At 40.7% G+C, this 25,877-nt stretch overlaps 1 protein-coding gene across 4 annotated transcripts; it reads left to right on the top strand.

Moving 5' to 3' along the window:
• Nucleotides 1-962: 962 nt before the first annotated feature.
• LOC135206195 (uncharacterized) lies at nucleotides 963-24,036 on the top strand. Of its 4 annotated transcripts, none has more exons than XM_064237523.1 (10): nucleotides 963-1,046; nucleotides 3,229-3,292; nucleotides 4,003-4,127; nucleotides 4,752-5,274; nucleotides 5,746-5,836; nucleotides 6,826-6,910; nucleotides 8,332-8,459; nucleotides 10,881-11,078; nucleotides 20,386-20,463; nucleotides 23,766-24,036. In XM_064237523.1, exons 3-10 carry the CDS (start codon nucleotides 4,018-4,020, stop codon nucleotides 23,789-23,791), a joined length of 1,239 nt encoding a protein of 412 aa, XP_064093593.1. In that variant the 5' UTR covers nucleotides 963-1,046; nucleotides 3,229-3,292; nucleotides 4,003-4,017; the 3' UTR covers nucleotides 23,792-24,036. The 4 variants fall into 4 exon arrangements, with proteins under 4 accessions (XP_064093593.1, XP_064093592.1, XP_064093591.1 ...); XM_064237522.1 differs by having other exon boundaries at nucleotides 1,007-1,291; XM_064237521.1 differs by lacking the exon at nucleotides 963-1,046 and adding an exon at nucleotides 1,053-1,291 and having other exon boundaries at nucleotides 3,229-3,319.
• The last annotated feature ends 1,841 nt before the right edge of the window (nucleotides 24,037-25,877 follow it).

Genomic DNA, 25,877 nt, shown 5'->3' with positions numbered 1-25,877 from the left:
TTATAGGTACCGCAGGATTTTGAAAATGGACGATCTCTTGAAAGTCTGTTGCATAAACGTAGGGCAAGATAAAAATTCATTTTTTTCTAAGGTAGTATGTCTGCGGTGTTAATTATTCATGTCAATGCAACTGCATCCTGTATCTGCACTAATATCTCTAGTAGTACCTGTGATCAGCATGTTCTTTTTATAATTAGTCTCTTCACTTTAGTCTTTCTTAAGTTATAAAAGAATAAGAAAATTTGTCAAGCTCTGAACATTATCTTTCTAGCAAGGCTGGCCAGTGGTCGAATAAATCTACAGATTTTATGAAGCTATAACCCTCTACCAACCTTCCAAACACTGCCTGTCGCAGTATGCAATAAAAATCCATTTAGAGTTCGTGAAAGTTCTGGAACCACATATAGACACATGCATTTTACGCACACGCATGCACGCACGCGAATGATAGATTTTTTCTCTTGTGGCACTTGCTAATGATACTTTGCTTTTATTTTACAAAATAAATGTTTTTGCATTCAAATAAGAAATAAATATGCAGGAGGTTAGCTGCCAGTTAGTGAATCTTACACAAAATCCTATAGTCATGTAGCATATCACTTACAAGCATGGTTGTACAGTTTAATACTGTTTATTTGGTTTAATGCGCTATTGACGAGCCTGAGCGTTTGGTGTGTAATTGCTGGAAGCTGTTAATTATTATTATTATTATTATTATTATTATTATTATTATTATTATTATTATTATTATTATTATTATTATTATTATTGTACGATACAGTATTGAAATAAGATGGTAGCGTTAACTTTGGCTGTTTCTTAGAGGAGCCTGCCCCTAATTCAGGAAACGATCTATGAATAAATAATAATAATAATAATAATAATAATAATAATAATAATAATAATAATAATAATAATAATAATAATAATAATAATAATAATAATAATAATAAGAATGTGGTTCTTGTTGTTGTTTAAATACTGTATTGGTCATCATGAACAGAGCCAAGTGACCCAGTTTTATGTAGACGATAACGACGGAATTCGTGAGTTATTCGGGCTTCTTTCATCCTTGTAACAACCTTTTCCGGCCATTGTAAACAAGTCGATTTGTGCTCTTAACTCCTAAGAGGAGTATTCTAGTAGTGGCGAGAATTAGAACTGAAGCCTTTTTTCAAGAAGGAATAACTACTAGGTAGCCTATATCTTTTGCTCATTTAGCCTATTTAGTGTGGAACACTAGTCCAACGACCTCAATGGCTTCTGGAGGAGGACAGGCTAATTTCGAAGGGTAAGCTTGTATACTCCTAGCCTAGGCTATAGGCAGTGGCCTATTTTTCGGTATTCTATACCAACCTTATAGTTATCAGGTTGGTTTCTAGTAGTTAGCCTAACCCGTACCGGATTTATGGAGGATGGCACCTGGTCACTTCCCCCCTCCCCCACCCCCATGGATATATAGCTACTAAATAGCTTAATAGAACATTGTATTCTTTCAGTGAACCATTAGCTGTTATTTTAATTACGTAGGCTAAGTCTACAGTCAGTGACTTTGATACCAAGGTTAGCATTCTTAAGTAGGTTGGTTAGGCTATATACCTACCTATTAGGTACCTACTAGGTAGGTATCATGAGCTGCAAGAACGATGTAGCCTTGTTGCCAACTGTGAGCTTTGGGTAACCACAATTGGTGTTAATATGCCAGTTACGCAGTTTATAATTAGCCTAATGGATATTTAGAAAAAGTAAAAGTTTAACTTTAAATGGTAATTGCATTCCAGAATTTAAAATATTTTCACATTTTAACGTGGTCTTTGAATGTTTCGTACGTTCATTTGTCCCTACACAAATACAAACTTTTGACCTTGGCATAGGATTTTGCTTACCAACACAAGCCGGAACAACTGGTAACTTTCAGATAGGTCATTAGCTATATACTAGTACTAACAGTATGGAGAAGCCCCTCCCACTCGTCAGTCAGCACTCCACTTTGTTTTCAGCCGCTTTCCTTTTGTTGTATTTTGTGTATATTTGCTAATATATTTTCATTATGCAAATCCCTAACTTGTGACAACCTTGGGAGAGGAAACCTTTTAATATTAAGCATTGTTCCTGGAAATTGACTCGCATATACCTACCTACTATTCTGTGCATCATGCAGGAAGCAGTAGAGCAACCAATTTAGCCCTTGTGGTGGGTGTCGAGTCTTGCCTTCTGAACAGTGGGTAAAGTTTGCTTGGAAAAAGAAGAAAGTTTCTCTGGTGTCATCAAGTGCAATACTCTGCCAGTGACACCGAAGATTCTGTCTGGTTCTGTTTTGTCCGTGGCGAAGCCTCCACCTGCTGTTGTTACTCGGAAGGGAGCAGTTTCTCCATTGCCGTCTCCTACTACAGCGTCGGTAGAGAGCCAGCAGAGGGTAGTGGATAACCGGTTTGACTACTCTCTGGCAGTCTCCTTTTGCCCAGAGGGGGAATTGTCCTCAGAAGGGCACTCCTCCTTGGGGTGAAGGGATGTGGCTTCTCCCAACCTAACTTGTCTTAGTGTTGTGGAGCCAGAGGGGCTAAGCTTGTCCCATAAGCACTTCCTTCCACTGTATTTCACTACTCTCATGGTTACAGTGTCTACCGACTCAAGGGCCACCACTACATCGCTGAACACTGCACATGCCCTAGGTAGTTTGCCCACAGGTGTTGCCCTCTATATCTTCTTCCTTTGGTGATGGCCTCGACACCCTGCTGTCCAAGGCTGGCCTCAGCCGGAAGAAATCGAAGAAGAGTAATTGGAAATCATCGTCATCATCATCATCATCATCATCTTCATCTGCACTTCATCTTTAAGTGCTGTCACCTCCTCCTCCTCTACTTTCAAAGCTATTAAGCTATTTTGTTTGGCTGAGCAGATTTTTGTCTGGCTGCTTTAATTCACCAGTGTGGGAATCTGCTATCTTTAACTGTCAGAGTAAGTTTCATCCCAAGTAAGTGTTCAAAACAAAATTTGCTATGTGACTAGCCCAGCGTCTCCACAGTTAAGTGGTTTTCAAGACATTCAAAACACACCTGGTAGTAAATAACAGGTGAATTAAACAACCATTTGGGTCAAGCAAGTGATCTTTATCTTGAATGCCAACTGCACTGGTTGGTAGGAAGATATAGCTATCTTTAACAGTAGTTAAGTATTCAAATAATGAATGGTATTAAGAAAATTTACATATCTCTTCATGTGTTGCAGGAATGATAGTCTCCAGGCAGGAAGGAGTGATGTATCTAAAAGCACTGATCGTCGTTATAACCAGGTAATACAGTCTGCTAAATATGAGCTAGTGAGTACTTTACTACTGGACTGTATTAGCAAAAATTGGATTTTATGTTCTGTTGATGGAAAATTAGATAAAAAACTAAATTCAAAATTTGTACAGTCTTTGTTCTCTTTTGAAAGAGTGTAAGTATTCTATATTAGTTCCTGAAAATGTCTTTATAATTTTTCATTTGTGTTATGTTTAGGCTAAGAGTTGTTTCAATTTTTAAAACTCAAGAAAGGCTCAACATTTGGACAAAAACTAATGTAAAATCCATGAGTAAGCTTGTTTTTGTTGTTGGTCTTGTAGTTGAGGGTTAGAAGGCTAAGATGGCACTTGTTTTTGCGGTTTTCGCTTATCAGCACCCTGCTGAGAACGGAACCCCCACTGATAACCGGGACATTGCCTGTAAAAGGTTCTTGTTTGTGTAGTACGTATATACTTATTAAAAATACAAATCACTCTAAAAAAGTTTATATTTTGTATCCAAATGCTTATACAGAGGAGGTTTTACTGACTTTTGTCAAAGCAATCCTGGTAAGTTGTCATAATTTGTATTAGTTACAACTTCCAGAGTGGAGGTAATTTTTTTGACACTTTCAAATTTGACAGTTACTGTTGTTATTATTAGTTAGTATGGCAGTTTTTAAAATATACGTATATATACTCTTTTGCATGTCCAATTGTACATTATTGGTACATTACAGGTTGTTCAGGAGTATATGAAGAGAAATCTATTGAAGTCTGACTCTGAACGCAGTAGTATCTCACCATCACAAGTATTGTCACTGCACGCTGATAAAGCAGGCCCTAATGAAGGATCTTATGTAAGGTAAAGTCAATGAATATTTTCAGTGAAATTACAACAAAAGAAGATGAAAATTTAAATTTAGAAGACAAATTTATTGGTAGTGTGATTTTTGCTTCCATACAAAGTATGTTCTGTAAATTTAATTTTGTAAAGTTGTTGTTAAGATAGTTACGGTATGCATAATATTATAAGGTACTTTATTAATACGTACCACATAAGTCTGACTATTGAAAGGTTCTCAAAGGACATCCTTGAATGATCTGCTCCTAAATGTGAATTGAAAATGGAACAAGGCTAAGTCAGTATGTCAGAAAAAGTCTAAATATCTGAAACTTAAGTAAGAACAGATTAAGGGGAACAAAAGGAAAGGAAAAAGCATAATGCAGTAAAGCTGGCACTGAAGGGATGCTGCAAAGAAGCTTGATTAGTATTTACAGTACACTACTGTACGTGACAGTTTTAATTGTAACCCCCCTCCCTTTGGGAATTTAAGAGTGCCAATATGCTGCATAATATATATAAGTACATATTACTATCTACATTGTAGTTTTTATATCCCTTTTCACAAGTAACTGGAAATTTAATTCCTATATTGAATCTGGTTGCCTAGCCATTGTGAAGTTGTTTACATATATTCTCTTTCAGTTGGGAATGCCCTGATACTCCTCAGTCCCAGAAATTTGCAGCATCAAAGGACCGAGGCTCAGAAACTGGAACCCCTCTTTATTCATTTATTGATGACCCAGACCCTGCCAATTTTCATTCTCTGGATTCTAAGATGACCTCTACAGCACAGTCCGTTAGGAATCCTACAGGTGGCTTTCAGTTTGGTTCTGATAATAGCAAGGCTTCATTTACATTTGAAGATGCATTTCAAAACACAGATCCTTTTTCACCCTGTGCAGAAAATGTTGTTTCTCTCTCATTTTGTTCTCTGCCATCACCTGAAGAGCTTGAGATGAAAACGCCACACAGTGATAATAACCAGTCACCAGCATCAGGAGGTGCTCCAAAGGACAGTGGGAAGAGAATTTCCCCTCCAAAACTGGCTTTTGTTTTTCCCAGCCCAAATAAGAATAAGCCAAGTAAGCAAGGCCCAGTCATGACTACATTTTCAAAATTAGATGATGTAAAGGAAAATGAAGATAATTCTCCTCTACCTCTTGGTGTAAGTATGTCTTTGTTAGATCCAGTATGTCTGCTTTTTATGTAAAGCATCTGCCATTCTCCCTGGATGAAATGAATTTTGTTGCATGTTGCCAACTACTAACGGATTGACCCCATAAGTGATAGGTTCATTGGGCAGTCAGAAGTGAAATTCTGAAGAAAATATCATAAAAAGTAAACAAAATTTCCACTTTGATGTTCTTGCAATGGTATGATTTACCAATAAACTCTCTTTAAGAGACTGCAATTTACCTTAATCATCTGATAATGTTCTTTGTATCAATTGACTCCACTGTGTTGGTCATATCACTTTTGGTAATGATATGCTTGACTACTTAGGGAAGAAAACTTTTGTATGGTTTTAATATATTTGATGAGATTTTAGATAGTGTATTCTGTTCTGGAGTGCCTTTGTTTTATGTTTTTAAACTCTTTTAATACTTCTAATAATATATTTACTTTTGTCCTACAGACTCCTACAGAATCCCAAGATAGTTCTGTCAGCCATCACACACCCAGCATTTGGGTTACTAATGTCAGGGGATCATCACACAATTTGTTAGGCAAGTGTATAGCATCAGTTAATTGTTTTGATGATCTCATTTCTTGAGAGATATCCAATTTCATCAGTTCTCTGGCACCTCCATTATCCAATTTCATCAGTTCTCTGGCACCTCCATTCATCAGATTTCGTTACTTATCAGACATGTCCAAGTCCAGAAAAGAAAATCCTTATCTTGCCATTTAATCCTTACCTTTCATCTTGACCCTCTACTCCTAACACATTCCACCCAGTGGCATAACTTAATGTCGGTTGTCCCCAGGGCAGACTGAAAGTACTGCTCCATTCCCATGACAAAAGTACTAAAGTAATGAAAGTTAATCGCACATTTTTAAGCCTTAACATCTCAATCATTTATTGTAGTTCACAAAGCTAAAACAAAAACAACAGTAGAGTTGATCAGTCGCTGTTCAGTGTTCTGATCAGAGGAAATATGCTAGAAAATCTAGAATTATGCCTGACCAGACATGCTCAAAAGATGCCAGAGTGCCACTCCCATGGATAGTGCAACTTGGGGTGGACCGCCCCCATAGTTATGCCACTGGTTCCACCAAACCTCTCTTCACTCCTTGCTCCTCACTCATCCTTACCACAAGCCTAAACCATCTCCTATCTCAACGTTGTGTCCATATTCTTTGCCATTCCAGCATATCTCCAAATTTCTTTGTCGTTCAGCCTCTCGTGCAGTGAGATGACCAAAGTCCACCTCATTTCTTATCACCTCAGCTCTTATCACATCGGCTCCAGTTTGTTTTCTATTTTAATGTCACGTCTCTGAATTATAAATCATCATTGATCTGATCATGGTAAAATAAATCTCTATTTTCAGTTTACTTGCAAGTACTGTACTTTTATTTTAAAAAATTAGTGTACTATAACTGTATTTTAATTTGTAGTATTAAGCTCACAGGAGCAGGCAATACTGGTTTTATTTTTATTTTATTACATTTTCATCTATTGAGTTTTATCAGGTTTTCATGTGATTTAAAGGTGGACCTGCAAAAACAGAGAATTCGCCTCGCAGAATTCAATCTTGGACTGGGGAGCCCACCCCATCAGATGAAAAGAAGTCAAGGTAAGACTTGGAAATTACTCTTAGTGTAATTTGGAATGATCCCTTTCTTTAGTTGCATTTATTTTTCTTTTTGTTATGAGAGATGAGGAGGCCATTAAAAAGATAAAGGAAAATGTCGGTCTCGAAACAGAATTGAGAAAATCCTTGTGATTGTTTACTATATATAAGAATATAAGAAGCAGCCACCTCATCATGAAAAATAACCTGCACTCCCTAGATCCTGTATGGTTGTAGTGCCGTCAGTGCACTTCATGTGGTGTACTATAGACATTACTTAGGGTCATTGCAGTGTTCCCTTCGGCCCCCTAGCTGCAACTTCTTTCATTCCTTTAACTGTACTTCTGTTCATATTCTTTTAATTCCATATGACTTTCCACCCTCTCATAACAATTGTTTCATAGTGCAACTGTGAGGTTTTCCTCCCATCACACCTATCAAACCTTGTTGGTGTCAGTTTACGTTTCAGTGCTGAATGACCTCATAGGTCCCAGCATTTGGCCTTTGGCCTAAATTCCTCATATTCTATCTTCTGTACCCCTAGAGCAAAATTTGAAGATTTTAGTGTCATCTATGAGTCTGCATGCCAGGTGGATGGATGCCGCCACTCATGCATTGGGATAACACTTACCAAGCTCTCAAAGCTCCTCTTTGTCACCCACCTCACTTCAGCCACCATCATTCTGGTACCTGGGCTGAAAGGCAAAGTGGAGTGCAGACCGACAAGTGTTCAAGGCTTCCCCTGTATTTTTGGCAGCTAATAACCTTGTTTGAAAGTTAACCTGTTGTTCAGGTTTGTATTTTAGGAAGAATACAAATTACTTTAAAAATTTGTTATATTGCAAAGCTTTAGTAGGTTTGGACATGTGATGAGAATGGATGAGGAATATGGTAAAAAGAGAATTAGATAAAAGTTGCATAGGAGAATGCCTGTTAGAAGCCTAAGGATGACATAGCAAAAGAAGACAGGTTTTGTAGGACTGTAGGTTGCACATTCTCGAGATATTACACTTAAAGTGTTTGTAAATCTTTAATACATACTGACATATATTTATGGAATCATTCATGTTTTAAGTTTTTAATTTTCAGCTATGTTTTTATGTACTTCATTTTTGCATGCTTTCTGTAAATATTTACGATGCTATTAGCTATTGCATGGGTCTCAGCCAAAGCTGTAAGTTTGTGTAAAAAGAAAAGAGGTTGTTATTGGACAGTAAAGTTACTGATGTTTGTAGATAATACAATACATTATCAAAAGAAGCTGCACTGAAAGATGCAGGTGAAAGTTTGAAAGCTTAGAAAACAAGTTGAAAGTTGATGTTTGCAAGAGTAATTAATGTTGATACCTTTTATAAATATATTTAGGTTATAGCTATACTCGTACAGTATATAATTTTTTGCCTTGCCTGCATTTGGTTTTACAGGATGAAACAATATGAAAGAAGAGCACTGTCAGAGTCAGTGTATCCCCCTGAGGAGTCAAATAGAAAAAGTTACACTTTTCATCCGTCACCTATTTCTTCAAATGAAAAAAGAGCTCATTCTTTTGACAGTAAGTTTTATTTTTATATTAGTACTATCGCAGTTATACCTTAGTTTTCGAACTTAATTAGTTCCAGAAGACTTGTAAACAATCAATCCTCAAACTCATAAAAATCATGTGAATTGGATCATTCTGGATCAGACCTCAAAATGAAAAAAAAAAAAAAATAAGGGAGGATCTGACCTCCAACTTTATCCGGATGTGTGTGTGTGCAAGATTTTCTCCTGATGCATAAGCTGTAAACATTATATTCCTAACTTCATGTGAAGTGGTCTTTGTAATTAATGCTCATTAATTACGAAGACCTAACAAAAATTATTAAACAGTTATAATTGGAAAAATAAAGTAATTGAACAGAAATCTAGTTCTAAATTCAGTACATTAAATAAATAAAAACATGCTAAATCTATAAACAATAAGCCTTGTTATTTCACCAATGAAAATTTTTAAAATATGCTATATTTTATTACGAAAAATTTTCTGTACTGTTTAACATGCACATTATTTACTTTTTACATTTTCATTCTAATGAATGAATCGTAAATATCCTATTCTATAATTCCTGTATCTTTAACTTGATGCAAAACACCTTTTTCAAACCTTTTTATGCTTTTGCATCCCCCAGCAAGAACAACAACAACAACAAAGTAGTTTGTAGGCTTACTCTCCGATTAAATGAAAATAAAATTAAGAAATTTACCAAACCTATATATTACACAAAAAACATAAATATGTAGCTGAAATAAATGCAAATTTGTTCACACCTTACCTGTAGTTGGGTAGTTGAAGTTTTTGCTGGGTGATGAGGAAGGTGAAGAGGAGGAAAGATATTATTGTTGGGAAGGAGAGGTCCCATCCACAAAAACAGCTGTGGTTGTTTTTCTTTTCTCTCTTATTTCTAGTGACTGCCTTTTCTTAAACTTGCACTTCCCCCAACTTGCACACCCATCAGTGTACCTCATACAGTGCACTGTAGGCATTACGTAAGATTCTTGGCAGCATCCCTCTGTCCCTCAGTTGCATCCCCTTTCATTCTTTTAGCTGTATCTCCATTTGTAGTCTTTCATTTCCTCATCTTACTTCCCACCCTCCTAACAATTCTTTCATAGTGCAGCTGCAAGGTTTTGCTCCTGTTTCATCTTTAAAACCATCATACATACTCTCAATTACTGTTTTGAGCACTGCATAATCTCATAGTTCCCAGTGCTTTGTCTTTCATGTAAAATTTATAATCCATTCCATTCCCAATTTGCACACATTTCTTTTATTATGTAGGGACATTCTCCTGTCCTTCCTCCTCTGAAGACAGTTCTTCAACTGTATTTAGTTGATGCTCCCTCTAAAGGTCCTGCAGAAGTTCTGTGGTGAGGTCTGCTTTGTATGTACTCTTACACTAACTTTTCCACGTTGTCACACACTAACTTTTCCACGTTGTCATCACTGACCTCCCCATGGATTTAATCTGAGACAGTATTCTCTACAACAGGCTCTGCCTCAAAGCCTTCAGAGTTACTTCCTGTTAGAGCATCAGGCCACAGTTTCCTCCAGGCAGAGTGCATAGTCCTGTGAGACACCCCCTCCCCCCAGCGGGTAATGTGTCTTAAGCTGGTATCACACTTGTCATTTCTTGCTCGCAGTTTTGGCCAGCATCCAGCCGATGCTCACGAGCAAAAGTGTTGTATTGTCACACTAGGACCTCGTGGTTTCAAGGAGCAGTAGGAAAAAGTAAACAAAACTGATCAACTGATATCATCATGGCGCCCAGAAATTGTCAGACTGTTGCAAGATGTGTTGCAGTGATGTGTTTTCTCGGAAACTTACGTGAATGCAGGAGTAACAAAAAACGTTTGTGGGTTCAAGAGTGGCTCAGGAGAAGAGAAGCCAAAGGTCTGAGAGTATGTCCTATCAGCAGCAGCCATCTTGTTTGTTTACAATACGCGGTCGCTCGTGGTTCGTGCTCGCTGCTTCCCGTCCAGATGGGAAGCTAAAAGCTCACAGTTTTCCATTTTCAGCAGCAACAGCTCGCTGCTGGAGAAAAAAAAGGCCTAGTGTGAGGCCATCTTATAGATTCTCTTTGGTTTTGGAAATTTTGTAAAAGCTGCACAAGGGTCCCTAGGAGATTATATTCTAGTCTGTTTTATTTATGATTTCTTAAAGGACAAATGATCAAGTCCTTGTATTTGAGGTAGAAAACTTGTATGTTTGTGTGTACATATTTAAGTCTGATCTACATTCAGATACATAAAGTGAGTAAACATTGTCACTGTACTAAAAGCTATATGGTTTCAATGCTCATTCAGTTTTAAAATAATCTTAAGTTCAAACCCATCAGTCATCTAAAGCCCCCTTTCATAGTTCAGATGTCGCAGATATGAAATAATTGTTTGATTGGCTTGAAAAAATATTAATGATCTCTTTCTTCTATTGCAGCTTCCAATACCACAATGCATATGCTGCATTCACCTTCACCTTCACCAAATTATTTTGCGTCCGAGGATTTGTATTACAACCATGATAAAACAGACTATGAGAGAAAACTTGACCGCCAAGAGAGAATTGGCTGGTGTCTAATCATTTTTGGAATTTCTATACTAATAAGTGCTGTCATTGTTATTCTCGTCATAGAAAGTAAGTACTTTTAACAGTTTTTGTGGTTGTGAATGTGTGTGTGGTACATAACTTCAGCATTTTAGTGAACTAAATTTTGATATCTAGCATCTTCAAGTTGTATGGACAGAAGTTTTGTGATTGGTATATTATTTTGTACCTGGTTTTTAAGATCATATATTTTAATGCTTTCTTGTAGAAGGTTGCTGGTCAAGTCACACAGGTGGGGGATGACAATACAGGGTTTTCAAGCAATAGTAGGTCTTGCAGTTGTCGGCATTTTCCCTTTAAAATTTAATTACTGTTCTTTCCCTTGTTTTGCGCTCAGGGTTTTTAAATTTTCTCTGCTCTTGTTGCAATCTGAGGGTTTTCCATTTTTGCAACGTTTGGTGGAGTCTTATTTCTGTTCTGTATGAATTTAGCAAAAAATTATAAGGTTGTAAATGGTGTATTTAGTGAATATGCATCCAAGTGTTTTCCTCTACACAATTGTAAATACATGTATGTTATAACAGACTTATTCATCCCAGTTTGGAATAGTATTAGAAATATTGCTCCCTATTTTATCATACTGCTTCCATTGCTTTCTTGATAGGATGATTGAATCAAAGGCAACTCATCTGGTCACTGACCATGTTTCTAGTGAGGTATGTCTATCAGAATCTTGCTGTCTAATTCTCCTTTGGCAGGTTGACGGAAATTAAAGATCAACATAGAAAAAATCAGCTTAGGAGTATTGTCCCCCTTATGAGTCTTTTTATGACTGACTCTGAGGAGCAAAAATGTTATCCCCCCACTCTATACACACCCTACCCTCACCACCTATTGTTTCCATTGTTGGTGATGTGTCTTATAGAGTCTGTGTGGTTTTTGGGAATTTTGTTAAAGCTGCATAAGGGACCCTAGGAGATTATATTAGTGTTTTATTTTTGATTTCCTAAAGGACGAATGGCTAAGTCCTTGTATTTAAGGTAGAATACTTTTATGTTTGTGTCTATTTAGGTCTGATCTACATTCAGATACATAAAGGAAGTAAACATGTCATTGTACTAAAAGCTATGTGATTTCAGTGCTCTTTCAATTAAAATACTGGTCATAAGTTCAAAATGTAGTGACTGCTCAGTAGTGCAAATTTTGTTCATAAATCTTCATACATCTTATATCATAAACCCATCAGAAATCTGGACCCCTCATTCACAGATCAAATGTTGCAGTTGTGAAAATCTACACAGCTTGCTTGGACAGGTTGGAAGAGTAATTTTCATTAATTTTATATCTTTCATATCCTAGAATTATAATTTGTTCCGATACGTAATACAAACCATCGGTCCTTTAACAATAGGAAGTAGCTAGCGGCAGCTGGAACGGTCGTAAGCTTCGAACAAGGGGAGAACGGTAGTTAACTGCTTGTCCGACAGTCGCGCGCCGCGCGACTGGGAGGTAAACAAATCACTTTTGCTTTCGGCCGCGGGTGTGAAGGACGTGTTCGTCATCGCTCTCTGCCCGCTTCATCGTCGTATGCTTTGTTTATATTGTGTTTTCTACTAATGGTTTGTTTGACTTGAAAATGAAACTGTAAGTACACTGTTTTCATTTTCATTACTTAATTATGAACCAACATGGAGTTATCGCCGTAGATGTGGCGATTTCCTCTCTTTTCATGAATTGAACCCTTGAATTATGTCTCGGTGCCGAGGGCGGGCGCGCTCGCGCCGAGTCATGTATTTTGGGCGAAAGTGTGTAATTGAAAAATGTAAGTACTCTTTTCATTATATTTTTGCCCTGTGCGTTCGTTACCGAGAGTGTGATTGCGCTCGGCACGAGCCTTTTAATTTTGTATAATAGAATGCAATGAAAGTGGATTCGCAATTGCAATATTCTTTTCATTTTCATTTATTTATTTGCATGAAATTTAATTTGGATCAATTTTCGTTCTTACCCGGGAATTGATCCTTACGATTTTTTTATGTGAAAATGAAATCGCAAGTGCAGTATTCTGTTTCATTTTCATATATATATTTTATGATAGCATCATATTATTGGATCAAGTTTCCGTTCTTACCCGGGAATTGATCTTTTCCCCTTTAAGTTCTATGAAGTGAATCGCAAGGGCAGTATTCTGTTTCATTTTCATATTACTTTTCACTGCTGTGCGGGGTAGGGGAAGCGAAGGTCTGCCAGGAAGTCGTCGGAAAGCTCTCCCGCGACTCCCTTGGTATCCGATTCTTCGTCTTCCTTCCTGCCCCCCGCTCAGCTTCTTCGTTGTATTTTGTATTTGGGGTCTTCCTTGCGTTCGGGGTGGGGCATGTCTTCCCCCCGTGCGTGAGGGAACCCCTCTTACTAATCTATCTATGTTACCGCAGGTGCTACATCCGTGGGAGACGACCTTGGACAGGTATGGACCACCGCGGAGGCAGGGCGTGCCTAGCATCCACGGGCTGCTGCAGCGTCTAGCGAGGTCTGGGGCGGTCTCCACTACTACCACGGCCGCTTATGCTGCTCCCCCCCCCCTCCTGGTCTACACTCCCCATGCTGTGTCGATGACGCCGTCTGCCGCTACTAGGGCCGCAGCCGTACCGAGGTGGGGTTGCCGCCGCCGCCTGTTTTCTTCGTGTTGCCTGCCCCAGACTTCCGCTGTTCCAGCAGCTCGCCCCTGGACCGGCCGCCAGGACCCAGGTTCCGCTGGCTGCCGATGATTCTACGAGGCGATCGCTGGGCCTGCCGTACCTGCCGCTGATGTGATTCCCGCTGTTGGCTTGGCTGTCCCTTCTGGGTCTACCGCTGCCGCTGTTCCTGCCGCTCCTGACTGGTTGCTGTTCCTGTCGCTCCTGGTTCCTGTGCCTGTCCATGCTGTCCTGCCCACGTGTGTCTTCCCCAGTCCCAGGTCCTTCCGGACAGGTGCAGTCGGGCCGTGTTGCTTCGGCAATAGCCCCGGCTCCGGCCTGGATGGAGGACCTGACGACTGTCCTGCGTGAGCTGACGAGGAAGGAGAAGAGGAAGCTGTCATCTTCGTCTTCATCGTCTGCTGCTGCCTCTTCCCCTTCGACTTCTAAGGCCCATAAGCCGAAGAAGAAGGCTGCCTTCCCCCCTAAGAAGTCTCCTTCGGGAACTTCTAAGGGCCCGTCCCACCTCGGTGGGACGGGGGGGTCCTTCTGGCTGGTCCTCCTGCTCCTTTCGGGAGTCGGAGGGGGGCCCGTCCTCCCTTCCGTAAGGAAGAGATAGACGGGGATGGACCAGAGGTGAGTATCGGTTAGCTCTGGTACTTCCTCGCCTGGTGCTAGCGGCGATGCCGCTACGCCAGGTTCCGGCTCGGTCTCTCGTTCGCGAGAGATTCCGAGTGTACGTTCTCCCTCGGGAGACCGTGCAGCCAAGTTTCGGCGCCAGAGTTCGCTCGGCGCCAAGACGCGGCACGGAGCAGAAGGCTGGTGAGAGACGCTCAGGTGACTCTTGCCAGGCCAGTGGCCGCTCTTGCAGCGACCAGCTGGTAACCCACCGGGTTTTTCCCCCCTAAGAAGGCTCCTTCGGGACCTTCTAAGGGCCCGTCTCGCTCCGGCGATTCGGGGAGCTCTTCTGCTGGTCCTCCTGCTCCCTCGGGAACAGGGCCCGTCTTTTCTTCTACCAAGGAGAAGAAGACGGGGACCAGAGGAGTACCAGCTTCGGCTGGCACTCCTCGCCTGGTTCTAGCGGTTTTTCTGCCGCTAAACCAGGATCCGCCTCGGCTTCTCGTTAGCGAGAAGTACCGAGTGGACGGTCTCCCGCGGGAGACCGTCCAGCCAAAGTCTTGACACTCGAGCTCGCTCGCCGCCAAGACCGAAGCGCGGAGCAGAAGACTGGCGAGTGTCGTGCAGACGACTCTCGCTAGGCCAGTGGACGCTCTCGCAGCGACCAGCTGGCTGCTCGGGTTGACGTGACGGTCGCTGACCAGCCACGGGTTGAGGCGAGGAAGGGGTCCCCGCGGTCGTCGGTACCAGCCACGGCTGGTACCAGCGGCTCGACGCGCCGAGAGGACGCTCGCCGGTCTCACCGCGACAACGAGCCTAGCAGGTCACCTGACGCCGCTCCCATCGGGACCGGGCGGAGACGGTAACCAGCAACAGCTCGCCTGACGCTAGAGATCAGCGTCGACGTTCTCAGCCGAGCCTCTCGCCCCAGGCGAGCGGCAAGGCTAGGCCTGCTGCTCGATCGCCACTGCGGGTGGACGATCAGCAGCAGCCCTCCAAGCACGCTGGTCCTGCCAGCGAGCTAGGGGGGAGCGTCAGGTCTGCCTCTCCTGTACCTTCAACCTCCTCGGGCTACACCGGGAGGAGCGAGGTACCTATGAGTGATCGCGAGAGGTGCGCCGCTCGCGATCCCGCTATGACGCCGTATGGACCAGGCACGGTTCTAGGACCGACCAGGGCATACGCGCAAGTAGCTGGAGGCGACCGTCAGGGGTCTGCCGCTGTTCCTCCTTCTGAAGGAGGAGTATCTCGGGATCTGTTCTTGTTGGAGGGACTGGACGGTTCCTTACTCCGCAAGACACGGTTACTCCAGAGATACAGAGGAATTTGCAGAAGTCATTAAGCTGATTCGTCACCATAATGACCTTGCGGAAGGATTGCCGCTCCCACCAGCAGAGCCCACGTCTCTGCTCGAGTCGTTTTGGGCCCGAGAGGGAACCCAAACCGACGGTGGGTCTGCCGCGATCGGAACTTGCCGATTCTGTCTCGAACCAGAGTCTCTCGTCTCCGGACAAGAAGGCTCTCTCAGTTCTGGCCGGTCGATCAAGCTTCCACCTCCTCTACTGCGACAGCGGCGTTTCTACGTGTCTTCGGACACCGTATTTGAATACTCCTTCGGTCCTCCTGAGAGGTTTCGACCTCGACGAGGACTGGAATGAGTCGGAGGACGGTATCGGCTCTCTCCTGTCAGGTGTCGATCAGCCCCACCCAGACGACGTTCACAGTGGCGGCAGACCCTTACCTACAGTGAGAGTTCGTAACCCTCCGCGGGAAAACGTTTTCTCCTGACGATACGTTTTCCCAGACTCTGAGAGGCCATCGCCGCAAGGCGATGGCTGTTCCTACTCTTCTCCAACTGCTAGTTCCACTGGGAAGGCGAGCGAGTATCCAATTCCTTCCCCATTCCCTCTCTCCTTACGGTTACGAGGGAAAGGGGAGGGATCCTACAGAGATTTCTCTGTAGGATCCCACGTTCGGGACTGCGCTACCGGGGGGACCTTCGGGTCCTACCTGACGTAAGCCCCGGTCGTTGAGGAGGAATCCTGCCCCATTCTCGATTTCTACGGGAATCGAGAGGACCACCAGCCGATATCGTTTGACGAATTCGGTGGGGGTTTCGCAGACTGCTTAGAATTCTACGGAATTTCTAACGCATTCAGTGTTCGAGTTTTACGATCTCCAAACACTTACGCGAGACCACGGTCCAAAGTGAGCGAGACGAGAATCCCCGATATACACGATAATCGGGAACCTCGCCTATGCTCGAATTCCTGGAATTTCTAGCATTGGGAAGAAGACTGCTGCTGAAGAAACTATCTCACAGTAGGCGACCAACCTGGACTAGAGAAGATCGGACGGGAATATCCAGTTTGGCTTGAACTATCGTCTTAGTATTCTGTTCACCATTGAAGCTTTCCTTCGAGGAAGACTTCTCCTTCACTCTCTTTGATAGAGATCGAAGGTGGTCGATCTCCAATCCTTATTTTGTTTTCTTGAAGGAAAGAATTTAGGATGGAGATCGTTGTTCAGAATCCTACAAATATACTACGTATATTAACCTCGCGACATGATTCTACTAAGCAGTTGAATTGTCCGAGGGGTAGGCGCATATTCTAGTTAATCTACGGATTGCGACTTATAAGAGAAGTATTCTAATTGAACTGCAACTCGGGGTTGCCTGCAACCTCCCAGGAGTTTTCAGTTTCAATTTTATATACTTATGGTTTTGTCACGACAACACCATTTCAACTTTTATATTTACCGAAATTCGTTTCGCCTAAATATAATTGCTCGAGCATATCTTTTATGCGTCGGTAGTTCTAGCCGAACGCATTCCTTCGTGGAATAATGGATTACCTGGCAACTCAGGATGACGATGTCAGCGAGAGCTCAGGCTCAACTACTGCGTATTGAACTGCCTGATAGCAGCTCAGTATCAGCTGGGCCTCCGATATGCACGGTCATGTATGTCTCTCTCTGCCCTGCTTTGATTGACTACCGAACCGTATCTCTGCCCACAATCATGGACTTAGGTCTCTGATTAACGGGGATTCTCGCAATAATGAAGGACCATCTACTGCTGTGACGCTAGATTCCATCGCCTTCGACATTGCGAGAATTTTCAACAGAGATATCTCTTGGACTCTTTCATCTTTCTGTTTACCGCACGGTAACAGAAGTCTGTACAAGTCTCCCGCTGCATCGCACTGCGATAATGCGAATGATTTTGCAGACATCTGAGTTTGTCTTCAAAATATCTCTTATTCGTAGGTGTACAATTGTTCATTGTTCAACCGAATTACGAGATGTGTCAGAAGACATCGCCTACTCTCCGACCTGACAGCTCTACTTCCAAACGTTCAGCCCATGAGAAGCAGTTCTTCAGGCGGCTTTCCCCTGTGTTTTCATTACTGAAGAACGCCCCCGCTTTCTTGCAACTACGACTTCTCACCGGACAGCAATGAAATAGCGTTAGCGTTTTCAGTCATTTGTAAGCACAGGTTATGAATCTTGAGAATCCTTCTCTCGATTCATCTGTGAAGACGTAGGTTGCATTCAATATCTACCTTAGTCTTCAACGGTACATAGTGTTGTTTCTCCTTAGCTGAGATTCAACAACCATGAGATGTTTTACCTTCAGGGACCTCGGTCTCTAGAAGGCAATTGACTTTCGCCTGTTGGGCACATGCCTTAAGAGAATCATCACCTCGCTGTCCGGCATTGGTGACAAACAAATACATTATTTGTTTGGTCTTTCGGCATAACCCTTTAAAGGCGAAGGTCACGTGACTTACTCGGATGCTTTGACAACTTGCCTCCTACCGAACGCAGTCAGTCGGCAGCTGTCAGAGCGGCCGAGTCAGTTACGAACTACGCTGTTGACTTAGTTCGGTTGTTACAGAGCAATCATTACTTCGTTTTAATAGCTTGTCACAGTACCCATACCATTGACACCCACCATGGAGTGTCGGTGTCCTATCCACTACCGAGAACTTCGCTGCATGGGATAGGAGGATGCGAGAGCTTCGTGGCAAAAACGGACAGACCAGTATGGGTACTGGACATCACCGAAGTAGAGAAGAGGGATAGGTCATGCGACTATTTCCTTCTTTTCCTCTGAGGAACTGCATGACTTCTCCTGCGAAGTCAAGCATCCAGGGGATGGGGATCCGTGACGCTCGATTTCGTACCGAACTTCGTAGCGAAGACTCAGAACCCTTCGGTCCCTGACGATTGGTTCGAGTCGTTCACAATTCCCTCCCTAATGGACTTCACCGCCTTCGATGCGAAGGAGATGCTGCCTTGTCCGCAAGAACTTCTCCGTGGCGCAGGTACTGAAGGCAGGGGTCTGGTCAACCAGACCACATGCCCTTCCTTCTACCTTCGGGATATTGCCCACAGGTCCTTGGATCTTTTTCCTTGGGACCCGTGGTGGCTGCTCAACACGTTGTGTAGCGAACCCAGACCCTCGCAGGCTGAACAGCATCGAGTCCTGGTGTGACCATAAGAATGGATGAGTGAATGAGAGTGTGACTGGCTCCTCTTCCCATCTTTTTCTTCCCCTCTACCTGTGGTTAGAGGGACACGGTCGTCACCCTGCTGGATAAGGACAAGATGCAGGTGAGCTACTCAACAGAGCCCCATCCTATCCCTTTCACTAGGGATAGGAGCGTATATCCACCACTTCCTCCAACAAGGGGGAGGAAGTGGATGCCAGCTTGAGACAACCCATACTTTATGTTGCCTCTTGCAAACAGGAACAAGTTCTTGCTTGCTGGTACGAAGAGATACGCTTGCCTCTCTCTTAGTACTCGGCCCAGAGGTCTGACCATTGATCCTGCGGTGCACACCCCGATCAATCGGACAGAGGCTTGGATCCCTCCCTCGCTCTTACGACCAGGGAGGCATTCCAGGGATGGACGAACACCAGTCTGTTCATCAAAAGACTCAGATTCCTCCCACCAAGAAGTGAGTCTTCCTATTGTTAAAGGACCGATGGTTTGTATTACGTATCGGAACAAATGACAATTTGTCGAAAATTGCATTTTTCCTAACTATACAAACCTGAGGTCCTTTACATATAGTCCCTCCTCATGCCACCCCTCACTCTGCGTATTTTGCATGGGCCAAAAGCAAAAGTGATTTGTTTTGTCGGACAAGCAGTTAACTACCGTTCTCCCCTTGTTCGAAGCTTACGACCGTTCCAGCTGCCGCTAGCTACTTCCTATTGTTAAAGGACCTCAGGTTTGTATAGTTAGGAAAAATGCAATTTTCGACAAATTGTCATGTATTCGACATAATCCATTTTATCTTGCATTTTTCTTGGAAAGGTTAATGACTAATTGTGGCTTGCTTCCTGTCATGTTTTCTGCACTGCTTAGTGAATTTCACTTTTCTTTGTCTTGCTCTCTGTGTACCTTAGTATGTAGTAGTATATTTGTACATATCTGTTTTGTTTTTGTTCCAGTTTTGATAGTACGTAGTTGTTTTTGCTGTTAACTGCCAAGGAGCTGGGTAATGGTGCTAGGTGATTTTATCCAGTTACCTCTTGGTTTTTGTATACTAAGCACTGGATGAGACTTATGAGTTTTTTTTTTTTTTTTTTTTTTTTATTTTAGAACTCCAGGATATTACCAACTGTCAGGAGTGGGTCTCTGGCACCATCAGCTTTTTTTTCTGGCTTGGAAGGAAAAATGTTTTGGCTGTGGCCTCCAGCGCCATGAGGATATCTTCACATTAGGATAATCATCTGTCTTCTGGTCGACACTGTTATAGGAAAGTGAGATGCAATCACTAAGGATCTTGTTTCCCAGCTTTATTCCTTAGACCTTAATGACATGAGGAACTCGGAATTTCTTGACCTGGATTTGCCTCCAGAGAAATTGGTTAGAGATTTTTCAGAGAACTGGTTTTGTTTGTGACAATGGTTGTGATGACCAGCGTAGGTGCTTCTACCTTCAGGCTTGAGAATACACTTGTCTGGTGACAATCTGAACACCAATTAGGGTTCAAAATGATGGTTAGATTTATAGGATAGAATGTTTTGTACTTTAAAAGCTTAACATTTGCTTTAGTGAAATCACTGATTTGTATGCTTTAATTGACAGTTCCAGCCCATGATTTTGAAGAGGAGGAATTTGAGCCTGACAGCAAATCATTCTTTGATTACATGGAGAATGTTCAAGGTTTGTTTGAAGGTGTTTTATGTAATTTTTATGGCACTAATACGTTTGTACTTGGTTTTATTTTCTTACATTTAAAATACCAGTACGTATATGTATTTACTGTAATTTAAAGGGATTCCAATGGAAAAACCCAACCTCAATATGTCCTGTGTCAATCAAATCTGGAGTTGTGAAAGAAAGTATGAATTAGAATTATAGCACAGGCAGTCCCTGGGTTACGACGGGGGTTCCGTTCTTGAGACGCTTCGTAAGCCGAAAATCGTCGTAAGCCAGAACATCGTAAAAAATCCTAAGAAAACCTTATTTTTAATGCTTTGGGTGCATTGAAAACTATGTAAACTGCTTTTTTATTGCATTTTTCATAAAAAAAACTTTAAATATTGATTATTTTGCATTTTTGGTGTCATATTTCATCTGCCAGATCAGCGTTGTAGGCGTCGTAACCCTGGAAATAATGTCTGACGAGTACAATTGAGAAGCGCCTTAACCTCGGAACGTCGTAACCCGAACCCGTCGTAACCCAGGGACTGCCTGCACCTAGTACTGTTCACCATCACTTTTTATGCTGGGCTTTCTCTATTTTGTAGACATCTAATGAATTCTCTCCAATCACTTGATCTCGCACTTTTTTTTCTGTGATGATGTAATTATAAAAAGCACAAAAAATTATTCCAATAATCACAGTAAAGATTCACATAATAGGCATAGCGATCAACAATCACTGACATTTGTTTCCAGTTAGTGACAAGAAGTTTCAAATGATTAAATATAAACGTGAAATAGCCACCCAGTCATCATCACCTCAGTCTGGTGTAGGATTATGGCCAAAGTATCCACCAAAACAATCTACTGTATCTCTTTGTTGAGCTGTGCTTCTTTTTACAGCAGATTATGCCACCACTGAAATTTGTAATGTTTAGTGATTGTAGAAGTGTGTTCAAAGCCTTCAGTTATTTTTCCAGAAGTCCATTTGCTTGGCAATTAAATTTCCTTTTCAGAAATTTTATGGAACTGGTATAAATGGTGAAATATGTTGGTTCCATATTTATTTAGGCATTAAAGAAAATGATTATGCTGATAAAACAGCCATGCTAGAACTACTGACCAGAACAAATTTAGGTTCACATCATGGCAAACTAAAGAGACAACTGGGGAAATTCACATGTAGTAGGTAATAGCCTTGGTGTTTAACAGAAATCTCTATGAAATAAAGTTGCTAAACATCTGTATGCCTTGACAAAGAGTACAGTTATCAAATGACATATAAAGTAAGTGTTAAGTAACAACAACTTGGAGTTGCCAGATGTTGCCGTAGCTTGCCGTGATGTGTGCCAATATTCATGAAGCCAACTGTGAACATTTCTGTTTGTGTGTGTGTGTTTTTTTCTTTTTTTTTTTTACTCCATCTTTAAAAACCATTACACCAGGTAAGGTTGGCTTTAATAGGTAATGATTCTGATAATAAAAAATTTGAAAAAGATAAAACCCCTGTTGGACTGGTGTGTTTTTCATTCCAAAAAAGATTTAGTACATTGAAATTCTGTCACTTTTTGAAATTTGGTACAACATGAAGGCAGTACAGTAAATGTTATCCAGAAATTTCTTGACTGCAAATAATTGCCAAACAATATTCAGAATGAAAACTTTGGCAAAAATTGCTGAAAAATTCCATCAAAACAAAAATTTTAGGAGATTATGCACTTACCATAACCCTCAAAGAGCCTATTGATGCCTTTTGGCATCACCATCTTCCAAACTTCAGAGAGCTTTGAAATGCCATGTTGCATCACTAAAAGGTATTTTTTTCATAGATTGTTATAAATTCAGAATTTCAAAAGTTGTATAAACAAGCCCTAGATGATGATCATAATGCAATAGTTCTTATTTGATCTGAAGCCTATGTAGCAACTGTTCTTAAAACTTTAAATGAAGCAGTGTTTTCTTGGTCGAGTTGGTATAAGAAAATACACTAGGTACATTTCTGTAAACCTCCATACCTTTCATATGTAAATGTAGTTGCATTCTTATACCTTCACTACTACTGTATATTGGTCTTTTTTTTCCAATAAATGCCAGGAACAGTCAGTGGTTGATACTGGTATGCATAGAAATATTGCATTTGTCTCATTTTTAGTTTTCTATAAAAGAAAACTATTGTGCCAGCCTTGTTTGCTGTCCGCACTTTTTCTGTCCACCCAAAGATCTTAAAAACTACTGAAGCTAGAGGGCTGCAAATTGGTATGTTGATCATCTGTCCTCCAGTCATCAAACATACCAAATTGCAGTCCTCTAGCCTTAATTGTTTTCCTTTTATTTAGAATTATAATTAGCCATAATCTTGCTTCTGGCAACGATATAGAACAGGCCACCACTGGGCCATGGGTAAAGTTTATGAGCTGCAGCTCGCACAGCATTATACTGAGACCACCAAAAGATAGATTTATTTTCAGTGGCCTTGCTTATATGCTGTAGCGGCTGTACAGGAAACTTGATTGTGCCAAAGAAACTTCAACGCATTTTTTTTCCTGGTTTTCATGATAACAATATTAATCTTAGAGATTTAGCAAGTTAGAAAATATTAAGTAACTGAATTGGAGGCAAGTGATTAGATTTTTGCATGTGGTGTATTAGGATATATTAAGTAACTGAATTGGAGAAACCTCATCGGATTTTTGCTTGTGGTGTATAAGTGTCTGCCAATTAATTGGTAATTTAGGGTTATTTCTCTGTGCAGGTTTACAGATTTGATGTTTGTGTAGTTTTTAAGGAACAATTCATTAATTTTGTGGTATGTGGATGGAGTCCAGTGTTAGTTTAACGAGGAATATGCTGTAATTTCGTGAAAGGGATTTTGATAGAACATCCTACAGTATCTTCATTATTAGTGACTACTACTTGTGATTTTCTCAGCATTATTCTTTTCTCATTTTAGCTGTTTAAAGTTACAAGGCAAATTGTCCCTGGAATCAACTTTGTTTGAAAAAAAGTGTGTGTGTTGGGGGATGGAGGTGGAGGCAACTTAGCATTTCTGTGAATTGTGCCAAAAGATGAAAATGACTATAAGTATTTAATTTAATAAATTTGATTTATTCTGTAATATTTTTAACAACTGTAATGGAAGGAGTATGAATATTTAATGAAAGCTAAGTGAACTGATGGATTTTAGTGTTCATCATCATCCAACCATTTTTCAATATTTACTACTGTATGACCTTAGGGTACCACTCCTTTGAGTAAGTCCCAAAATTCCTGTCATCTGTTCATCTGAAAGTGAAACTGATCATTATAATGCATTTTTGCAGAGGATGTGTTGTCAGCACTTCAGTAATTTTTAAGGTGAGCTCTGTGTAGCAGTAGACAAGAGAAAGGAACAAGTTTTTATTTATTTTGTTATGGATTGAAATACTGACGATTGTGTCTATATGTAATATTGGATAACTTATGTTGTTTTTTTGGGTGAGATATACTGTATTTAAAACAATGTGTAGTGATATACTACCCTTCTGTAATTATTTTGTTAATGTGTAGAGAGAGTTTTTTTCTTATGCAAAATATAAAGTTTTGAGACTTTGATATGTGCTTTTATTGAAAATTCAACATTTTTTATAAAGAGATATAATTGTAGTTACGCTATTTCAAGTTTAAATCTAGTATAATTTATTTTCTTACAGAAATCACTAAGAATTGTAGTAAATAAGTAAAAACTTAGTGTGTTCCACATGTTATACAGAAGATAAGAAATTATATGGTTCTAAATTAATGTAGTGCATTTGTATCCTGTGAAATAAACCAGATCAGCTGAAGGGCAGACCTTGGCTCTTCTGCTCAGTCCAAAACTAGGACGAGCCCTGTGGATCAAACTTAAGTAGAGCTGGTATTCTGTTATTAGTAAGGTATCAAGTGTTGACAAAGTTTAGTGCCAAAGGCACAAGGATAAAATAGAGAATATTCATCCCAGAAAATTAGTTTTACAACTGTTAAGAAGAAATACAACCATCCTTGATTTTGGTATTTGAAGAGGAAATTAGAATGAGTCTTCTCTCGAGGGCCGATTTTGTATTTTAGTATCACATACTGTTGAGACTTCACAAGAGAGATGGTACTTTGCTGCAAGTTATAATGTAATTTTGTATATTTTCCTTATTTACATAGTGGAAATGCGTAGTGCGTGAAAGGAAGATATGTTTTGTTGTTCATATTTGTATTTAGCTATGAAAAGCATTGTGTTTGGTCATTTCATTTATAAGATTGTAAGTATACATGCAATATTGCTTAAGTATTGGTATTCTGTTAATTGTCAATTCAGTAGTTGGTCAAATATTTCATTGTTGGTTAATGACGGCTGCGAGTCAGTCATAGTTGAGATATCGCCCTATAAAGAGTGTCCTGCGTATCTCCAATAGTCGTCGGGGTATCCAGGCCACTTAAATAATCCTTTCATCTATAAATTCGTTTAAATAAATTCCTTTATGAGATATGCATATCTAAGAATAAGGAAAATTTTCTTGTGGTGTTCCTTTGATGATGGTTATGAAATACTCGAGATTGTGCTAACACCGATCTTAGACAATTCAGGCTAGGAATAATGAGTCTGCCGTTTGCATTAATAGTAAGTTCACATCATTTATAAATGCATTGTGTACATAAGTGCTATTTAGAATGTGTGAAGTAATCTCGGTGCTTTAGTGTAGAACTTGGGCTACAATTAGGTTAGTACAGTTCAGTTTAGGCTGTATGAGCCCTTGTGATTTGAAACACACACTTCAAACCGAGTCCGTAATAAATACCTCATGAAGGCATGTGAGTTTTAAGCTGTAGAATAAATGAATGTCTGGCTAAAAGAAAAGATGATGCAATTAGTCCCAAAGAAGAAGTGGATTGCTCCTCCAGAAGGTTATACACTCAACCCATCTTGCAAATGCTGTGGTTGTGATATCATTGTGAGAAGTTATTAACAGTACTAATACATAATGGAAGCCTTTAGAGCAGTGGCTGAACAGAACATTACATGAAGATAAGGCGCTTCAAGGATATTGCACAACTTCTAACTCTGTCCAGACTTGAAACCCATGGAAGGCAAGGTGAAGGCAGTCCTTCAACAAGGTCTACTTATTCCTGATGATAATTGCTTATAGAAGGGATCCTTGGAAAAACTTGTTTACTCATTGAACAACTTAGGATTGGGAGGGCTGTTAAGGCAGGACAAAAATTAAATATAGATCAAAGCTTAGACAAGCAAATATCAAAACGTTTGTGGATGTTGGCAACAAAAAAAGGGGGCCCCCCAAGTAAAGACTGTTGAAAAGTCCTTACCCATGGGAAAGAACCAGTCTTGAAAAAGTTTCCTGGAATCGGCCGAGAAATTCCCAAAATACTTACCAATGGTAAGTTATTCCAAGAAGTTGATATAGAAA

Source organism: Macrobrachium nipponense, chromosome 29 (genome assembly GCF_015104395.2).
Source record: "Macrobrachium nipponense isolate FS-2020 chromosome 29, ASM1510439v2, whole genome shotgun sequence".
Classification (NCBI taxonomy): domain Eukaryota; kingdom Metazoa; phylum Arthropoda; class Malacostraca; order Decapoda; family Palaemonidae; genus Macrobrachium; species Macrobrachium nipponense.
The sequence above is the reverse complement of the archived record's forward strand: the minus strand, read 5'-3'. Positions and strand labels throughout refer to the sequence as shown.